Here is a 17,428-nt window from a genome sequence, read left to right as displayed (position 1 = left end):
TAGCGACCTAAACGGTAGCCTTCAAGTTATTTCCTTTCAACTTAAATAGCCAAAAACTTACCACTTCCACACGGATAGGGAGGATAACTATTAACAGTTATTTAACCTTTAACATGAACATGAATCAAACGTAATAATTTTTTCTGGGTACATGATACCATACAGCATCCATATCAAACTTGCGCGGGCCGCACTAACATTAAACTTTCATATCAAGGCGGGGGGCCTCAAACTAGTGTCCTGCGGGCCACGTTTGGCCTGCGGGCCGTGTGTTTTGAGACCCCTGCTGTAGACTGTAATGCCACGCTTATTTCAATGTAATATTGTGATAAATCACATTCAAAAAGGTCACATGAAGGACACAATTAGGGGACAGTAGACAGAAAAGACACACAGAATATCTCAGTGTTGCTATGACAACAACTATATGCACCTTATGCACGTCATTTTAGCCAACAATTTTCTTGCACATTTTTGGAACTGTGAGTGAATTTGTCCCGAGTAGCGTTCAAAGGCGTACTTCTAAGAAATGCATCCCTTTGCCGAATTGTTGGACTGTAAACAAAAGTTAAAATAATACGTTTAAGTAAATGTAGTTCAAGTAAAGTTCTATATTGTGATTAGTAGGCTGCGGGATGAACTTCAAAATGCGGTTCATGCTGGAAAACTCTTCAATGTGGCGGAATTACAACAATTCTGCAAAATTGAATGACCCAAAAATTCCTTGCAAGTTAAATCATCATTCATCTGATTTCCATTTCCCTGTTCTTCCAGTTACTACCCAGTGAGTAATGCTGGAAAACCCTTCAATGTGGCGGAATTACAACAATTCTGCAAAATTGAATGACCCCAAAATTCCACACTAGTTAAATAATCATCCATCCGATTTCCATTTCCCTGTTCTTCCAGTTACTACCCAGTGCGTAATGCTGGAAAACCCTTCAATGTGTGACGGAATTACAACAATTCTGCAAAATTGAATGACCCAAAAATTCCTTGCAAGTTAAATCATCATTCATCTGATTTCCATTTCCCTGTTCTGCCAGTTACTACCCAGTGAGTAATGCTGGAAAGCCCTTCAATGTGGCGGAATTACAACAATTCTGCAAAATTGAATGACCCAAAAATTCCACACTAGTTAAATCATCATTCATCTGATTTCCATTTCCCTGTTCTTCCAGTTACTACCCAGTGAGTAATGCTGGAAAGCCCTTCAATGTGGCGGAATTACAACAATTCTGCAAAATTGAATGACCCAAAAATTCCACACTAGTTAAATCATCATTCATCTGATTTCCATTTCCCTGTTCTTCCAGTTACTACCCAGTGAGTAATGCTGGAAAACCCTTCAATGTGGCGGAATTACAACAATTCTGCAAAATTGAATGACCCAAAAATTCATTGCGAGTTAAATAATCATCCATCTGATTTCCATTTCCCTGTTCTTCTAGTTACTACCCAGTGAGTAATGCTGGAAAACCCTTCAATGTGGTGGAATTACAACAATTCTGCAAAATTGAATGACCCAAAAATTTCACACTAGCTAAATAATCATCCATCTGATTTCCATTTCCCTGTTCTTCCAGTTACTACCCAGTGAGTAATACTGGAAAACCCTTCAATGTGGCGGAATTACAACAATTCTGCAAAATTGAATGACCAAAAAATTCCTCGCTAGTTAAATCATCATCCATCTGATTTCCATTTCCCTGTTCTTCTAGTTACTACCCAGTGAGTAATGCTGGAAAACCCTTCAATGTGGCGGAATTACAACAATTCTGCAAAATTGAATGACCCAAAAATTCATTGCGAGTTAAATAATCATCCATCTGATTTCCATTTCCCTGTTCTTCCAGTTACTACCCAGTGAGTCAAGGGGTCGACTACTATGGCTACCCGAGTGGCTCGCAGTATTTGGAGGAGTACCCGCTATACCCACCGGGGGTGCGACCTGATAGCATCTGTTCCGTCTCTGCTGTGGGTGGATATGACCACCGCTGGGCTGTTGAGGATAAGCGACGCTCGCTGAGGGATGGACCTCACCAGTTTTATGACCTGCCCACCCCTCGGGACTCTTGGGGCGCGGAGTACTACGGCGGAGTAGACAAATCTTTGAGACGGCTTTCCATCCAGCCACGTTCCAGGTCTGTGCCCAGGTCGCCATCGTTGTCTTCTGGGGGGGCTTACTCACCTGTGTCACACAACTTTGCCTCGCCGGCTCGATCGCCGTCTGCCCGATTGGACTGGATTTCGGGAAGGATGAGGGACGACGTGGTTTATGCAGATCCGTCGGTCTATAACCTGAGGAGGTCACTCAGCTCGCCAAAGGTGAGGTACAGGTGAATACATATACGACCTAAAGTTTTTTTCATGAACGAACGTCTTTAAAATTTTATTCATATGCAAATTAAATAAAATATGCGCAATTTGAAGTACTCAGTCATCCCGTCTTCACCCTTTTCCGGTCTAACAACCTTGATGCCACTCTTGCCTCCATCTTTCCTTCCTGTCTTCCCTTCCTTCAGTATGACTACCCGGGTGATAGGAGGTCCATAGGTCATGGATTATACCACTACAACTACCCTGCATCCCCTTCCATCCACAGTAAAATGGTATGTGCTGCACTGTGTAGAACCCCTACTGTGCTTTTCATGGTCTTCCATTGGTCTTTCTGTGTTGATGTGCTGCTCCTTTCCCCGTCCTGTACATCTTTACATCACTTCCTGTCACCGTTATCCTGTTTTCCTGGCAGTACGACACCCTTTCTGTGTTCCTTTGTTCAACCTTGCATGAAGTTTGAGTGCATTTGCGAATGTGTGTGGGTTCATAACCGAAAACAAAGTATTTTGGTTTGTTTAGCTACTCATGTTAGCTATGATTAAAAGAGTATCCGACCATAACAACAGCCTGACTCACCTCTCGGAGACTGCATTTGTGTGTGTGGAAACCTTAAGAAACCTACTTGGAAGTTACAGAAACACGTCTGAACGTTTACGGTAAATTACGGTCTGGAAATCTATGTGAATTGCGTAAATTATATAATGGAAACCTAAGCGAATGTTACGGGAATCCACATGAACGCTATGGAAACCTGCACAAACAATACAGAAACCTATGAAAACATCACGTAAACCTACGCAAATAATACGGAAACCTACATGAATGTTACGGGAATCCACATGAACGCTATGGACCTACACGAACAATACAGAAACCGATGAAAACATCACGGGAACCTACGCAAACAATACGGAAACCTACATGAATGTTACGGGAATCCACACGAATGCGACGGAAACCTGCACGAACAATACCGAAACCGATGAAAATGTTACAGAAACCCACATGAATGTTACGGGAATCCACATGAACGCTACGGAAACCTGCACGAACAATACCGAAACCGATGACAATGTTACGGAAACCTACACGAATGTTACGGGAATCCACATGAACGCTACAGAAACCTGCACAAACAATACCGAAACCGATGAAAATGTTCCGGAAACCTACACAAATGTTACGGGAATCCACGTGAATGCTATGGAAACCTACACAAACAATACAGAAACCTATTAAAAGATCACGAAAACCTTTTGCCAACAATAAAACGGAAATCTACATGAACGATACAGAAACCTACGTGAACATTACCAAAACCTAAGTGAATGTTACCGAAACCTACGTAAACATTCTGGAAATACATGTGAATGTTATGCAAACTACGGTAATCTACGTGAACGATACGGAAACCTACGTGAACATTACCGAAACCTAAGTGAATGTTACCGAAATGTTACCGAATGTTATGCAAACTACGGTAATCTACGTTTTGAATACGGAAATGTACATGAATTGTACAGAAACCTACGTCAACTTTACGGAAATACATTTCCACGTTACGGGAATACATGCAGACATTACAAATACATACGTTACGGAAACCTATGTGAACGATACGGAAACCTACGTGAACGATACGGAAACCTACGTGAACGATACGGAAACCTACGTGAACGATACGGAAACCTACGTGAACGATACGGAAACTTACGTGAACGATACGGAAACCTACGTGAACGATACGGAAACCTACGTGAACGATACGGAAACTTACGTGAACGATACGAAAACCTACGTGAACATTACCGAAACCTACGTGAACATTACCGAAACCTACGTGAACGATACGGAAACTTACGTGAACGATACGGAAACCTACGTGAACGATACGGAAACCTACGTGAACGATACGGAAACTTACGTGAACGATACGGAAACCTACGTGAACGATACGGAAACCTACGTGAACGATACGGAAACCTACGTGAACGATACGGAAACTTACGTGAACGATACGGAAACCTACGTGAACGATACGGAAACCTACGTGAACGATACGGAAACTTACGTGAACGATACAAAAACCTACGTGAACATTACCGAAACCTACGTGAACATTACCGAAACCTACGTGAACGATACGGAAACTTACGTGAACGATACGGAAACCTACGTGAACGATACGGAAACCTACGTGAACGATACGGAAACTTACGTGAACGATACGGAAACCTACGTGAACGATACGGAAACCTACGTGAACGATACGGAAACTTACGTGAACGATACGGAAACCTACGTGAACATTACCGAAACCTACGTGAACATTACCGAAACCTACGTGAACATTACCGAAACCTACGTAAACATTCTGAAAAAATACATGTGAACGTTATGCAAACTTACAGTATGGAAATCTACGTGAATGATAAGGAAATCTACGCCTACATCACCGGAAACCTACGTCAACATTCTGGAAATAAATGTGAACGTTATGTAAACTTATAGAATGGAAATCTACGTGAACATTATTGAAATGTACATTTATGCTACAGAATAATATGCTACTAATGAAACTTATGTGAAAGTTACAGAAACACATGTGAACATTACAGAAAACTAAGGTACGGAATTATTGTGGATGTTATGGAAATGTAGATTTACATGAATGGAAATCTGTGTGAATGTTATAGAAACCTACATTAATGTTACGGAATTCTATGTGAAGGTTAAGGAAACCTATTTTACAGAAATATAAGCGAAAGTTACAGAAACCTCTGTGAGCATTACAGAGACCTGTGTTATGGAAAATCTATGTGAACATTAACCTACCTGGATGTTACGGAACTCTAGGGAAACATTCCGAAAAATCTATGTGAACATGATGTAAATCTGTTACTGAGCAGTCATCTTATTCAAGCAGAACAAAAAGCGGTTTAACTCGTAATTGTAAAATGCTAAGAGTCCACCGGACCGGTGCCAGTTGGTGCCAGTTGGTGCCAGTTGGTGCCAGTTGGCGCCAATGCAACATGCTGTGGCGCCAGTGTCACCAATAAGGTGCCTAGTGGCGTGCAGTGGTCTATGAAGTTGATTGCTTCTCTCTGACTTGACAAACTCCAATGTGTGTGTGTGTGTGTGTGTGTGTGTGTGTTCACCATGTTTGTCTCAGGATGACATGTTAGACCATCAACTTCAGCGCAACTTGGATTATTTAGACCAGCAGGTAGGCGCATATCTGCGTTGTTTGTTCTATTCCATGCACAGTAAAACACTGTCATTGCATCATAGCCTCATCTAGTCCACGTCCGTTAGAAGGAATATTCATGATCTATCAACACACTTCCAAGGTTCTTGTGGTTGTGAGGTCTTTGATCCTCAGGTGCTGGAGGGAAGCCGGTTAATTGGTTTGGTTACACGAAGGGTGGAGAGGTCCTCCTCTACAGCAAAGCTCTGTATCCAAGTAAGAGAGGAACGAGTGCAGCAGGGAGGCAGGCTTCAGATAAAAAAACATCTACCACATGGAATAGCAAACATCTACCTTTTCAACTTCAGTTATAAGTACAGCACTTGAATGATCTTGGTCCTAAAGTCCTTCAACACGAGATTATGATGCAGAAGATCATTTAATCTTCACTAAGCCTGCCTCTCTTTTATTCTGTCCTGTTGTCTGCATGCACTGTTCATTTGACACGTTCCATCCATTTCCATTATTGTTTCATTTAAAACAATAATTGAAGGATAAACAACTCCAGAGTGAAGGTGACCAATCATCTTACGTTCTGCAAGTTCTTTATTTTTTCTTCCTTCTTTTCTCCTTGAAAACTATTGACATGGAGCTGAAATCTTAGCTATAGTCAACATCCTCTGTCTCGTAACCTACGTGGACATTACCGAAAACCGAAGCAAATGTTACCGAAACTTACGTAAACATTCTGTAGATACATGTGAACGCTATGCAAACTTACAGTATGGAAATCTACGTGAACATTAAGAAACCTACTTGGAAGTTACAGAAACACATCTGAACGTTTACGGTAAATTAGGGTCTGGAAATCTATGTGAACATTGCGTAAATTATATAATGGAAACCTAAGCGAATGTTACGGAAACCTACATGAATGTTACGGGAATCCACATGAACGCTATGGACTTACACGAACAATACAGAAACCTATGAAAACATCACAGAAACCTATGCAAACAATACGGAAACCTACATGAATGTTACGGGAATCCACATGAACGCTACGCAAACCTGCACGAACAATACCGAAACCGATGAAAATGTTACGGAAACCTACACAAATGTTACGGGAATCCACATGAACGCTACGGAAACCTGCACGAACAATACCGAAACCGATGAAAATGTTACGGAAACCTACACGAATGTTACGGAAATCCACATGAACGCTACGGAAACCTGCACGAACAATACCGAAACCGATGAAAATGTTACGGAAACCTACACGAATGTTAAGGGAATCCACATGAACGCTACGGAAACCTGCACAAACAATACCGAAACCGATGAAAATGTTACGGAAAACTACACGAATGTTACGGAAATCCACATGAACGCTATGGACCTACACGAACAATACAGAAACCGATGAAAATGTTACGGAAACCTACACGAATGTTACGGGAATCCACATGAACGCTATGAACCTACACGAACAATACCGAAACCGATGAAAATGTTACGGAAACCTACACGAATGTTACGGAAATCCACATGAACGCTACGGAAACCTGCACGAACAATACCGAAACCGATGAAAATGTTACGGAAACCTACACGAATGTTACGGGAATCCACATGAACACTACGGAAACCTGCACGAACAATACCGAAACCGATGAAAATGTTACGGAAACCTACACGAATGTTACGGAAATCCACATGAACGCTATGGACCTACACGAACAATACCGAAACCGATGAAAATGTTACGGAAACCTACACGAATGTTACGGGAATCCACATGAACGCTACGGAAACCTGCACGAACAATACCGAAACCGATGAAAATGTTACGGAAACCTACACGAATGTTACGGGAATCCACATGAACGCTACGGAAACCTGCACGAACAATACCGAAACCGATGAAAATGTTACGGAAACCTACATGAATGTTACGGAAATCCACATGAACGCTACGGAAACCTGCACGAACAATACCGAAACCGATGAAAATGTTACGGAAACCTACATGAATGTTACGGGAATCCACATGAACGCTACGGAAACCTGCACGAACAATACCGAAACCGATGAAAATGTTACGGAAACCTACATGAATGTTACGGAAATCCACATGAACGCTACGGAAACCTGCACGAACAATACCGAAACCGATGAAAATGTTACGGAAACCTACATGAATGTTACGGAAATCCACATGAACGCTATGGACCTACACGAACAATACAGAAACCGATGAAAATGTTACGGAAACCTACACGAATGTTACGGAAATCCACATGAACGCTATGGACCTACACGAACAATACCGAAACCGATGAAAATGTTACGGAAACCTACATGAATGTTACAGGAATCCACATGAACGCTACGGAAACCTGCACAAACAATACCGAAACCGATGAAAATGTTACGGAAACCTACACAAATGTTACGGGAATCCACATGAACGCTATGGACCTACACGAACAATACCGAAACCTATGAAAAGATCACGAAAACCTTTTGCCAACAATAAAACGGAAATCTACGTGAACGATACGGAAACCTACGTGAACATTACCGAAACCTAAGTGAATGTTACCGAAACCTACGTAAACATTCTGGAAATACATGTGAATGCTATGGAAACCTACACAAACAATACAGAAACCTATGAAAAAGTTAGTCCAAGTCTGGTTGCAGGTGTTTGACGATATTGTCAAGTCGATCCAAAGTCATCCAAATTGTGACTTGAGTTGTGCAACTCATGTGACTCGAGTTCACACGTCAACGACATTTATATTAGGACTACATAACGTGCTGTTAGTGAACTGATTGGCTGCGTAAGTAAATATGGACGGTGTTCGTCATTGTGTTGTATGTTGTTACTGCTTCTTGTCGCCTGTCACTCACAGAGTTGCATTGCAAAATGCTTCAGATTTTTATTTATTATTAACTGTCAGAGACGTGAATAAATGACTGTGGTCTCTTAAGCTGAGAACTACTTCAACTTGAAAATGTGGTATTGTGAGAAGAAACATAAGTACTGTATGAATAAAAGCCAGCATACGTACACCATCATCATCTATCATACAGTATATCATACCCTTCACATGATATCCATGATGTACATCATATCACATCATATCATTTTGAACCCACTTCCTTTGTCACTTTGTCAAATGGAATGATTTCATTTCCCCGTCATATCATCGTCCCCTTGGAGTCTCATTGTGTGAGTTTGCTGCTTTCTGTGTTACATTGCTAAAGTGTTTGTTTCCCATATGTTCCCATATGGTTCCCAATTTCAGTATTGAACAAATATTGCTCTCTGGTTCTACCATATCTTACTTATTGTGTGGAAATATGGGCTAATAACTATAAAAGCAATCTTCACTCGCTAAATGTACTGCAAAAAAGGTCAGTAAGGATAATTCATAATGCCGCCTGCAGAGAACATACTAACTCCTTATCGCTGTGTGGAGTTTGCATGTTCTCCCCGTGCATGCGTGGGTTTTCTCCGGGTACTCCGGTTTCCTCCCACATTCCAAAAACATGCTAGGTTAATTAGCGACTCCAAATTGTCCATAGGTATGAATGTGAGTGTGAATGGTTGTTTGTCTATATGTGCCTGTGATTGGCTGGCGACCAGTCCAGGGTGTACCCCACCTCTCGCCCGAAGACAGCTGGGATAGGCTCCAGCACCCCCGCGACCCTTGTGAGAATAAGCGGTAGAAAATGAATGAATAAATGATTCAGTTGAGCTGGTTTCATAATTATATCTTTTGAGTGTTAAGTTGGTGTGTGATGAGTTTAGTGTTTTTTGTTAGAACACTAACACATTCCAAAAACATGCTAGGTTAAATTGGCGACTCCAAATTGTCCATAGGTATGAATGTGAGTGTGAATGGTTGTTTGTCTATATGTGCCCTGTGATTGGCTGGCCACCAGTCCAGGGTGTACCCCGCCTCTCGCCCAAAGACAGCTGGGATAGGCTCCAGCACCCCCGTGACCCTCGTGAGAATAAGCAGTAGAAAATGAATGAATGAATGAATGATTTGGTTGAGCTGGTTTCATAATTATACCTCTTGAGTGTTAAGTTGGTGTGTGATGAGTTTAGCGAATGAATGAATGAATGAGCTGAGTGGTCCAACAGGACAATGATTCCAAAATGCACGGATTGATACGCACACATGGATAATAAGTAGGCTACAGTCCACCTTTGGAATAGTCTTCTCAAAGCCTTGGACATTTGTGGACTCTGCTCAAAAAACTGCAAACCAACCCATTTTAATGAACTGTGCCAGAAGCTTGTTGATGGCTGCAAATATCATCTGGTCCAGGTAGGACTTGGTAAGGGACATTTGACCAAGTATTGGACTAGGTCTATGTATATATTTCAACCCAGATGTATCATTTAGACTCTGAGTAAATGACACAAGATTTTCAATTCAAGTCATTGAATTTTCAAATGAACGATTCAAATGAATCTTAATGGCTCCAACACTGACATTCAACACGGCATGATTTGAACTTCTGATGGGAGCTTAATGCTTGCACAGCTGAACTGTCATTTCATGTTGTCTTTTATTAAGATGTTTTTTTTCTTGGTTTTTGACAGGTGCCCCCTTTCCACGATGTCTACAGACAGTTACACCCGACACTGAAGCTCAATGAGATTGAAACAAGCGTAAGACAACCTCATTGCCAATGGTTCAACCCACTTTGAAACATACCTGTAGTCATTTCCCCCCATTTCAACCCTACTGAAGGACTTTCTGCAGAGGGTGCATGTGGGTGGGTTGGGTGGGCGGATGTGCAGTCACCCAGAGGCACATTCCTAAGGTCAGAGGGCATTGATGTCAGACAAAAAGTCTCTTTTGGAGCTTATCTGAAAGGTGTTTAAATAGTTTGGGGTCATGGCTTTTGGGGTGTGGCTCCCATATAAGACGTCCAACCTTGCTTTGGGTTCTGGACTCAATCATATTAGAACATTTCCCCAAATATTCACACAGAGTGGGACGCATGGGAAAGGTGACTTGTCTCTCCTAATGACTTTTGCTCTTTTTGAACTCATTTTACGGTATCTCTTCTCAGCATTGTTTTTATTTGACTTGTTGTACATAATGTCGCACACAGAAAATCTTGGGCCGGCTGTGTGAGCAGAACAGAATTGTGAAAGACCATGAAGCTGTGGTCCACAGACTGAGAATGGACAAGGTAAAATTATTTTTGGTTATTATTCATCAGAGCCTAAAGGCATTTAACCCTTAGATGCATAAGTGGGTCAAAAATGACCCGGTCAGGTTGTTTTCGTGAAATATCTTCGTAATGAAAAATGTCATCATTTCATATTCCAGGTATTCCTCAAAAAACATGTTTTTGATATCATGCCGTTCACATTTTTAACTTATCTTTTATAAATTTTAAGAAATTTTTGTTTTTGTGTTACTACCCCAACCTTCCATAAGCGGGTCAAAAATGACCCGGTCAGGTTGTTTTCGTGAAATATCTTTGTAATTAAAATTTTTTTTTCCATTTCATATTCCAGGTATTCCTTAAAAAACATGTTTTTGATATAATGCCATTCAAATTTTTAACTTACCTTTTATAAATTTTAAGAATTTTTTGTTTTTGTGTTACTACCCCAACCTTCCATAAATGGGTCAAAAATGACCCGGTCAGGTTGTTTTCTTGAAATATCTTTGTAATGAAAATTTTTTTTTCCATTTCATATTCCAGGTATTCCTCAAAAAACATGTTTTTGATATCATGCCGTTCACATTTTTAACTTATCTTTTATACATTTTAAGAAATTTTAGTTTTTGTGTTACTACCCCAACCTTCCATAAGTGGGTCAAAAATGACCCGGTCAGGTTGTTTTCGTGAAATATCATGTAATGAAATTTTTTCAACATTTCATATTCCAGGTATTCCTCAAAAAACATGTTTTTGATATAATGCCATTCAATTTTTTAACTTACCTTTTATAAATTTTAAGAATTTTTTGTTTTTGTGTTACTACCCCAACCTTCCATAAGTGGGTCAAAAATGACCCGGTCAGGTTGTTTTCGTGAAATATCTTTGTAATGAAAAATTTTTATCATTTCATATTCCAGGTATTCCTCAAAAAACATGTTTGTGATATCATGCCGTTCACATTTTTAACTTATCTTTTATCAATTTTAAGAAATTTTTGTTTTTGTGTTACTACCCCAACCTTCCATAAATGGGTCAAAAATGACCCGGTCAGGTTGTTTTCTTGAAATATCTTTGTAATGAAATTTTTTTTTTCCATTTCATATTCCAGGTATTCCTCAAAAAACATGTTTGTGATATCATGCCGTTCACATTTTTAACTTATCTTTTATCATTTTTAAGACATTTTAGTTTTTGTGTTACTACCCCAACCTTCCATAAGCGGGTCAAAAATGACCCGGTCAGGTTGTTTTCGTGAAATATCTTCGTAATGAAATTTTTTTTTTCATTTCATATTCCAGGTATTCCTCAAAAAACATGTTTTTCATATCATGTTGTTCACATTTGTAACTTACCTTTTATACATTTTAAGACATTTTTGTTTTCGACAAAAAAAAGACTTATTTAAGATGTCTTAAGACATTTGTTTGTCTTGTTGTTTGTTTGTGTCTTTTTCAAATGCAAACCTTTTTTCCAGCCATCATGTTGTTTTTGTGTTTGTATTTACAGGACAGCCTTGAGGATGCGTTGGTGGCAACTCACCAGGAGATGGAGAAATACCATAACCAGCCTCTGGCCATTGAAAAACTACTCATAAAAAAGGAATCCCTTCAAAACCAGCTAATCAACATCAGAGGGGAGCTTTCACAGGCTTCCAGTGTAAGACAACTCTCATATACTGGATAGGTTTTTAACCATTTGTTAAAAAAGCATGACTGTAAACTATATGTACTTACAGACGTTAACTACCACTCGTATGGAATTTGAAGCTCTAGAAGATGAGGCCCACGCCATTCATGGAGATCTATGGGAGCAACTTAATGCTGGGGTGCAGGTCAGTTGAGAGTAAATCTTGAAGATTTTACATTTGGTAATGGTAATGGTAATGGTAATGGTAATGGTAATGGTTTAATTTCATTTGAACATGCATCAGATTACAATTGAGTGCATCCCATAATCAGTTCCCAGTTCCACATGTCCAAAAGGAGTAGGAAGAAGCAAATCTTATTAAATCCTACCCCTCCATTTGGTACTTTTACAATCAGTAACTGTTACATTTGTTCACTTCCTGCTTTCCTAATATAATTTTATTTTATTTTTAAAATAATTTTAATTTTAATTTTAATTTTAATTTTAATTTTAATTTTAATTTTAATTTTAATTTTAATTTTAATTTTAATTTTAATTTTAATTTTAATTTTAATTTTAATTTTAATTTTAATTTTAATTTTAATTTTAATTTCACAACAACACAACTTTTAATTTTCACAAATTTAAATTTCCACATACTGAAATGCTATGGCTTTTTAACGTAGTCCTAGCATAGAAGTGTTACATTTGTTCACTTCCTGCTTTCCATAATACAGTTTTTTTTGTTTGTTTTTGTAATAATGCACCTCGTACCGAAGTACAAGGTGATATGAGCATCCAATGACATAATGGTTACCATAGTAACTGTCAATATAGTGATATATATAGCACATCATGACATTTCAGCTTTTAGTTATTTCTTTGAATTATGAAAAAGAAATAATCGGAACATTTAACCGCCAAATTTGTTTTTTTTTCTTGTAAATATGCAACTTTTTAGCATGATTTACAAAATACCAAAATGGAAAAGTTGCACCCTTTCAATTTTCACTATGTGGCCCTGACTGGAAAACGTTTGGACACCCCTGTTTTATGTCCTTTAAAAATTCTAGTCCTTTATTTATTGATCTATTTGTTTGCAGAGTGAATTGGTTCGAAGGCACATCCAGAAAGAGTTTTGGAGAGTTCAGGATGTTTTGGAGGGCCTGCACAAGAGTCACTCATCCAGAGGCACCGACACAGCCAAGCACAGAGGTACCATCTGTGCTATCATCTAGCATCACATTTACAATAAATTGTGTTAAAAGTGTTCACCGACCTCTTGTTCCTCTCTTGTTCTGCAGTGGCCAGTGGTGCTACGGGTTCCTTTAGCACCAATAGTCCAGCCAGTCCCCTCAGCTCAGTAAGCCTCACCAGTCCTCTCAGCCCCTACTCCCCAGTGCCCGGCTCCCAGGTGTCCCCCTCTAAACAGCTGGGCCCGGAGGTAAGCACCGGAAACACCCAGCAAGTTGTCAACCCGTTTGTAACACGTAGTACCAGCCCGTTCTCACACACTAGAACCAAGCCTGTTCCTAAACCTCGTCCCAAATCATGTCTCATGCCTCAGTACAACAATGAAGTCAGGCCTAAATCCAGACCACAAAGTTACCGAGAACCCGACAAAAGCATAATGAACAGCAGTTGTTGTGAAACCCACAAATGCACCATTCCTCGGCCTGCTCTTGCTCCCCAAGGTCCGAATGAGACTTTTAGTAGACTGGATACTGTCATTGAGGAATCGGAACAGAGCTTAATTTGCAGAAACACGGTTATAAATCCCAAAACAAGAGATACCGACCTGCAACAATGCCAGGTCTCTCATTCCAATCAGCTTTCCGACATGGTCCAAACCCACGTGCACCTACAGGATTTTGGTTGGTTAAAGTCAAATTTTTGCAGCCAAGCGGTCGGCTTAAGAAAAGATGTATTTCCCGACTCTCATTTCTCAGTCGCATACCCTGACGTGCACAGAAATATGTCATACAATCACCGTTTTTCCATGCCGGAATCCCAGATCCTGCTTTTCCAGGACATTTTTCAAACAAATGTGTTAGCCTCGTGCCATGGATCCGACTTTTATACACCCTCAATTTCTTATTTTAGGAGTGAAACTGAAAGTGAATACCACCAAAAGTCATCCGATTCAACATGTGATGCTAATCTAGAAGATAAGGTGTTCAATCTCCCCTGTGAACAAGGGAAAGTAACCATGGAGCCGATGATTCCACAATCTGATTCCCCAAGTCGTCATTCAGATAAAGTGTTTATGCAGACTCATCTGTAAATATATCATTTACACATTATTCCAATTGCTTTTTATTCAGGATTGTTATTTATTGTTTATTTGTAGGTGTTTATGTGGTTTAGGTGTTGCACAAAGCAACTTAAGATACTTGGTGTCTTTGAAAACATTTGAATAATAATGTTTTTTTCAATGAACAATCTTCATACAGTACAGGAAGTAGCAACAATTATACAGATTATACAGATTTTTCCTTGGCTATTAAGGAAAAACGACTCCGAGGTACCAAACCTCTTTTCCAGAATTGATCCTCAAATGCATTGCAACGCTTCTTCATCCCGCTGATGCACACAACTCTCTTCCTTCAACCCTTTTTTTCCTCCTTTTTTCCTGCTACCGACCGGCATTCTGCTGACCTAGGAAAGCGTTCCCCCAAGGCCGCCTCTCCCTAAGTCGTATTACCCTTTGGAACCTTCCACCACCTTCCCCCCCTCAGTTCCCCCCTTGCCCTTTGACAGCACCACGTGGCTACGAAGCTTGGCCATCGATGATGGGTACTTTGATGGCGAAGATTCTCACATCAGAAAGGTATTTCAGTGGTCTTGCCCCGCCCCCACTCCCCCATCATCTTTTAAACCCGTCATAGGACACGATAGCAGATTCATCCAGTACAGTTGTACATGTTTTATGCTAATCTAACCCTTCATATCTTCATATTTTACTGAGTTCCAACACTCTTTTTTTCTGTTTTTGCATTTCCAAGCAGATGGGCGCCGTGCTGCAACACTTTTTGCATGTCCTTCATGAAATATAAGCTCTTCCCATATTTCTTCCATTTTCCAATTTTTCAATCTATTGCACCAACAATGGTCTCTTTCTGTTCGATGTTTTCTTTTTGATATTGTGTCTCTCTTTGTTCAAATAACCCTTACGTGGACTGTTTAATTATAGGCTTAACTTACAAAATCTGCAAAGGTTCAAATACGGTCAGGTCCATAAATATTGGGACACTATTTTCTTCTTTTTGCTCCAAACAGCACTGCTGTTCCATCCATCCACCCATCCAACAGTTTGTAAATGCAGCATCAACTTTATACTGGACCAAAAGTAATGGGACAAATTATATCCATCCATCCATCCATCCATCCATGTCCATTGTAGGACACATATAGACAAACATTCATACCTATGGACAAATTATGTAGCCAATTATGCTAACATGCATGTTATTGGAAAGTGAGAGGAAAGCAGAGAACCTGGAGAAAACGAATGGGACAAATTAACAATCATAAATCATCAAACTGTCACGTTTTCATACTTGGCTGCAAATCCATCAAAGCCTGAAGTCTGGAAAACGTAGAGGTCACCAGATATTGGATTTCATCCTTGGTAGTCAGTCATCCGTCAGTAGTCACATCATCAATAAATACAAAAGAACTGGTCCCATCGGTTGCCATACACGCCCACGCAATGACGCTACCACCACCATTCTTCACTGATGAGCATCTCCATACGTTTCCCTTCCCATTACTTTGGTACAGATTGATTTTTGTCTAATAGGATGTTGGTCCAGAACCGTGGCAAACTCTAATCTGGATTAGTTCCAGTTTTTGAGGCTCACCAATAGTTGCCATATTGTGGTGAACCCTCTGGTGAAGCTCTCTCTTGATTATTGACTTTGACACACAGACGCATCCTGGAGCGTGTTCTTCATCTCAAGCTTTTTTTCTTCACCAAGGAAAGAATCGTTCTGTCATTCACCACAATTATTTGGTGTTTTGTTGTCTCTGAGCTCACTGCAATTATTTTTCCAAATAATTGATTTGGCTGCCCTTGATATTTCTTTGGATCTAATATTGAGAATAAATTCCAAAAACAAACTCTAAACCTTGGAGGGAATAACAAATGCAATGAGACAACTAAGCTGCCCATTGTCCTATCACGGTTCTTTTATTCCCTGAAACAGTGGCTGGAACAAAAACAAACCGATGTAATTCCTACACTGTTCATCTGATTTGACTGTAAATACCTTCAAATGAAAGCTGAATGTCTGCAGTTAAAGTACAGGCACATCTTGTTCCTTTCATTTCAAATCCATTGTGTCACTGTCCCGATATTTATAGACCTGACTGTAGTTATTTCCCCACTCTAACTGTTATCAAACTTTGTGTACATGAAGATATAACTAGGTTCAGTCGATCAGTCGATTGTACCATGAAAGAATTTCCAAGCAGATCCTGCAGGGGCTGAAAGTATGTCAGTTTAATTCTCATGGAATCGAATGGATGGCAACTAGGGATGCTCAGATTACGGTTTTGTGCTGCCGACTCCGATCATCCATGAATGAAATCGGCTGATACCGACACCGATCACATGGATTAACTGTACATTGTTCAAGACAGTTGCAAGTATTCTCACGGCAATATGACTCAAGACGACTCAAGACGACTCAATACGGGCATATGCCGATCACCTATTTTTTTACAGAAATCGTCCGATACTAATTGATGTCGGATTGTTTTCCCCGTGCATGCGTGGGTTTTATCCGGGTACTCCGGTTTCCTCCCAAATTCCAAAAAAATGCTAGGTTACTCCAAATTGTCCATAAGTATGAATGTGAGTGTGAATGGTTGTTTGTCTATATGTACCCTGTGATTGGCTGGTGACCAGTCGCCTCTTGCCCAAAGACAGCTGAGATTGGCTCCAGCACCCCCGCGACCTTCGTGAGGATAAGCGGTAGAAAATGAATGAATGAATAATTGATGTTGAGTCGAACGGAACATCCCGAATGGCAACTGAACAGGTTGTCATAGAAGATCAGG

At 40.1% G+C, this 17,428-nt stretch overlaps 1 protein-coding gene across 15 annotated transcripts in view; it reads left to right on the top strand.

The window, feature by feature from the left end:
- plekha6 (pleckstrin homology domain containing, family A member 6) overlaps positions 1-17,428 on the top strand; it is a 54,625-nt gene that overhangs the window by 28,517 nt on the left and 8,680 nt on the right. For 7 of the 15 annotated variants that reach the window (XM_078798749.1, XM_078798748.1, XM_078798747.1 and 4 more), the window contains 11 exons: positions 1,857-2,328; positions 2,526-2,612; positions 5,513-5,566; positions 5,723-5,803; positions 10,158-10,226; positions 10,676-10,756; positions 12,245-12,394; positions 12,474-12,569; positions 13,468-13,579; positions 13,669-13,808; positions 15,027-15,194. In XM_078798749.1, coding sequence (XP_078654875.1) covers positions 1,857-2,328; positions 2,526-2,612; positions 5,513-5,566; positions 5,723-5,803; positions 10,158-10,226; positions 10,676-10,756; positions 12,245-12,394; positions 12,474-12,569; positions 13,468-13,579; positions 13,669-13,808; positions 15,027-15,194 — 1,510 coding nt within the window. The remainder of the gene's footprint in view (positions 1-1,856; positions 2,329-2,525; positions 2,613-5,512; positions 5,567-5,722; positions 5,804-10,157; positions 10,227-10,675; positions 10,757-12,244; positions 12,395-12,473; positions 12,570-13,467; positions 13,580-13,668; positions 13,809-15,026; positions 15,195-17,428) is intronic. The other 8 variants (XM_078798761.1, XM_078798750.1, XM_078798751.1 and 5 more) reach the window with 7 other exon arrangements.

This window comes from Doryrhamphus excisus, linkage group LG18, assembly GCF_037039965.1.
Source record: "Doryrhamphus excisus strain RoL-2023G ecotype Guam linkage group LG18, RoL_Dexc_Guam_v1.1, whole genome shotgun sequence".
NCBI lineage: Eukaryota > Metazoa > Chordata > Actinopteri > Syngnathiformes > Syngnathidae > Doryrhamphus > Doryrhamphus excisus.
Note: the sequence above shows the minus strand (reverse complement) of the source record. Positions and strands in the feature narration are given on the sequence as shown.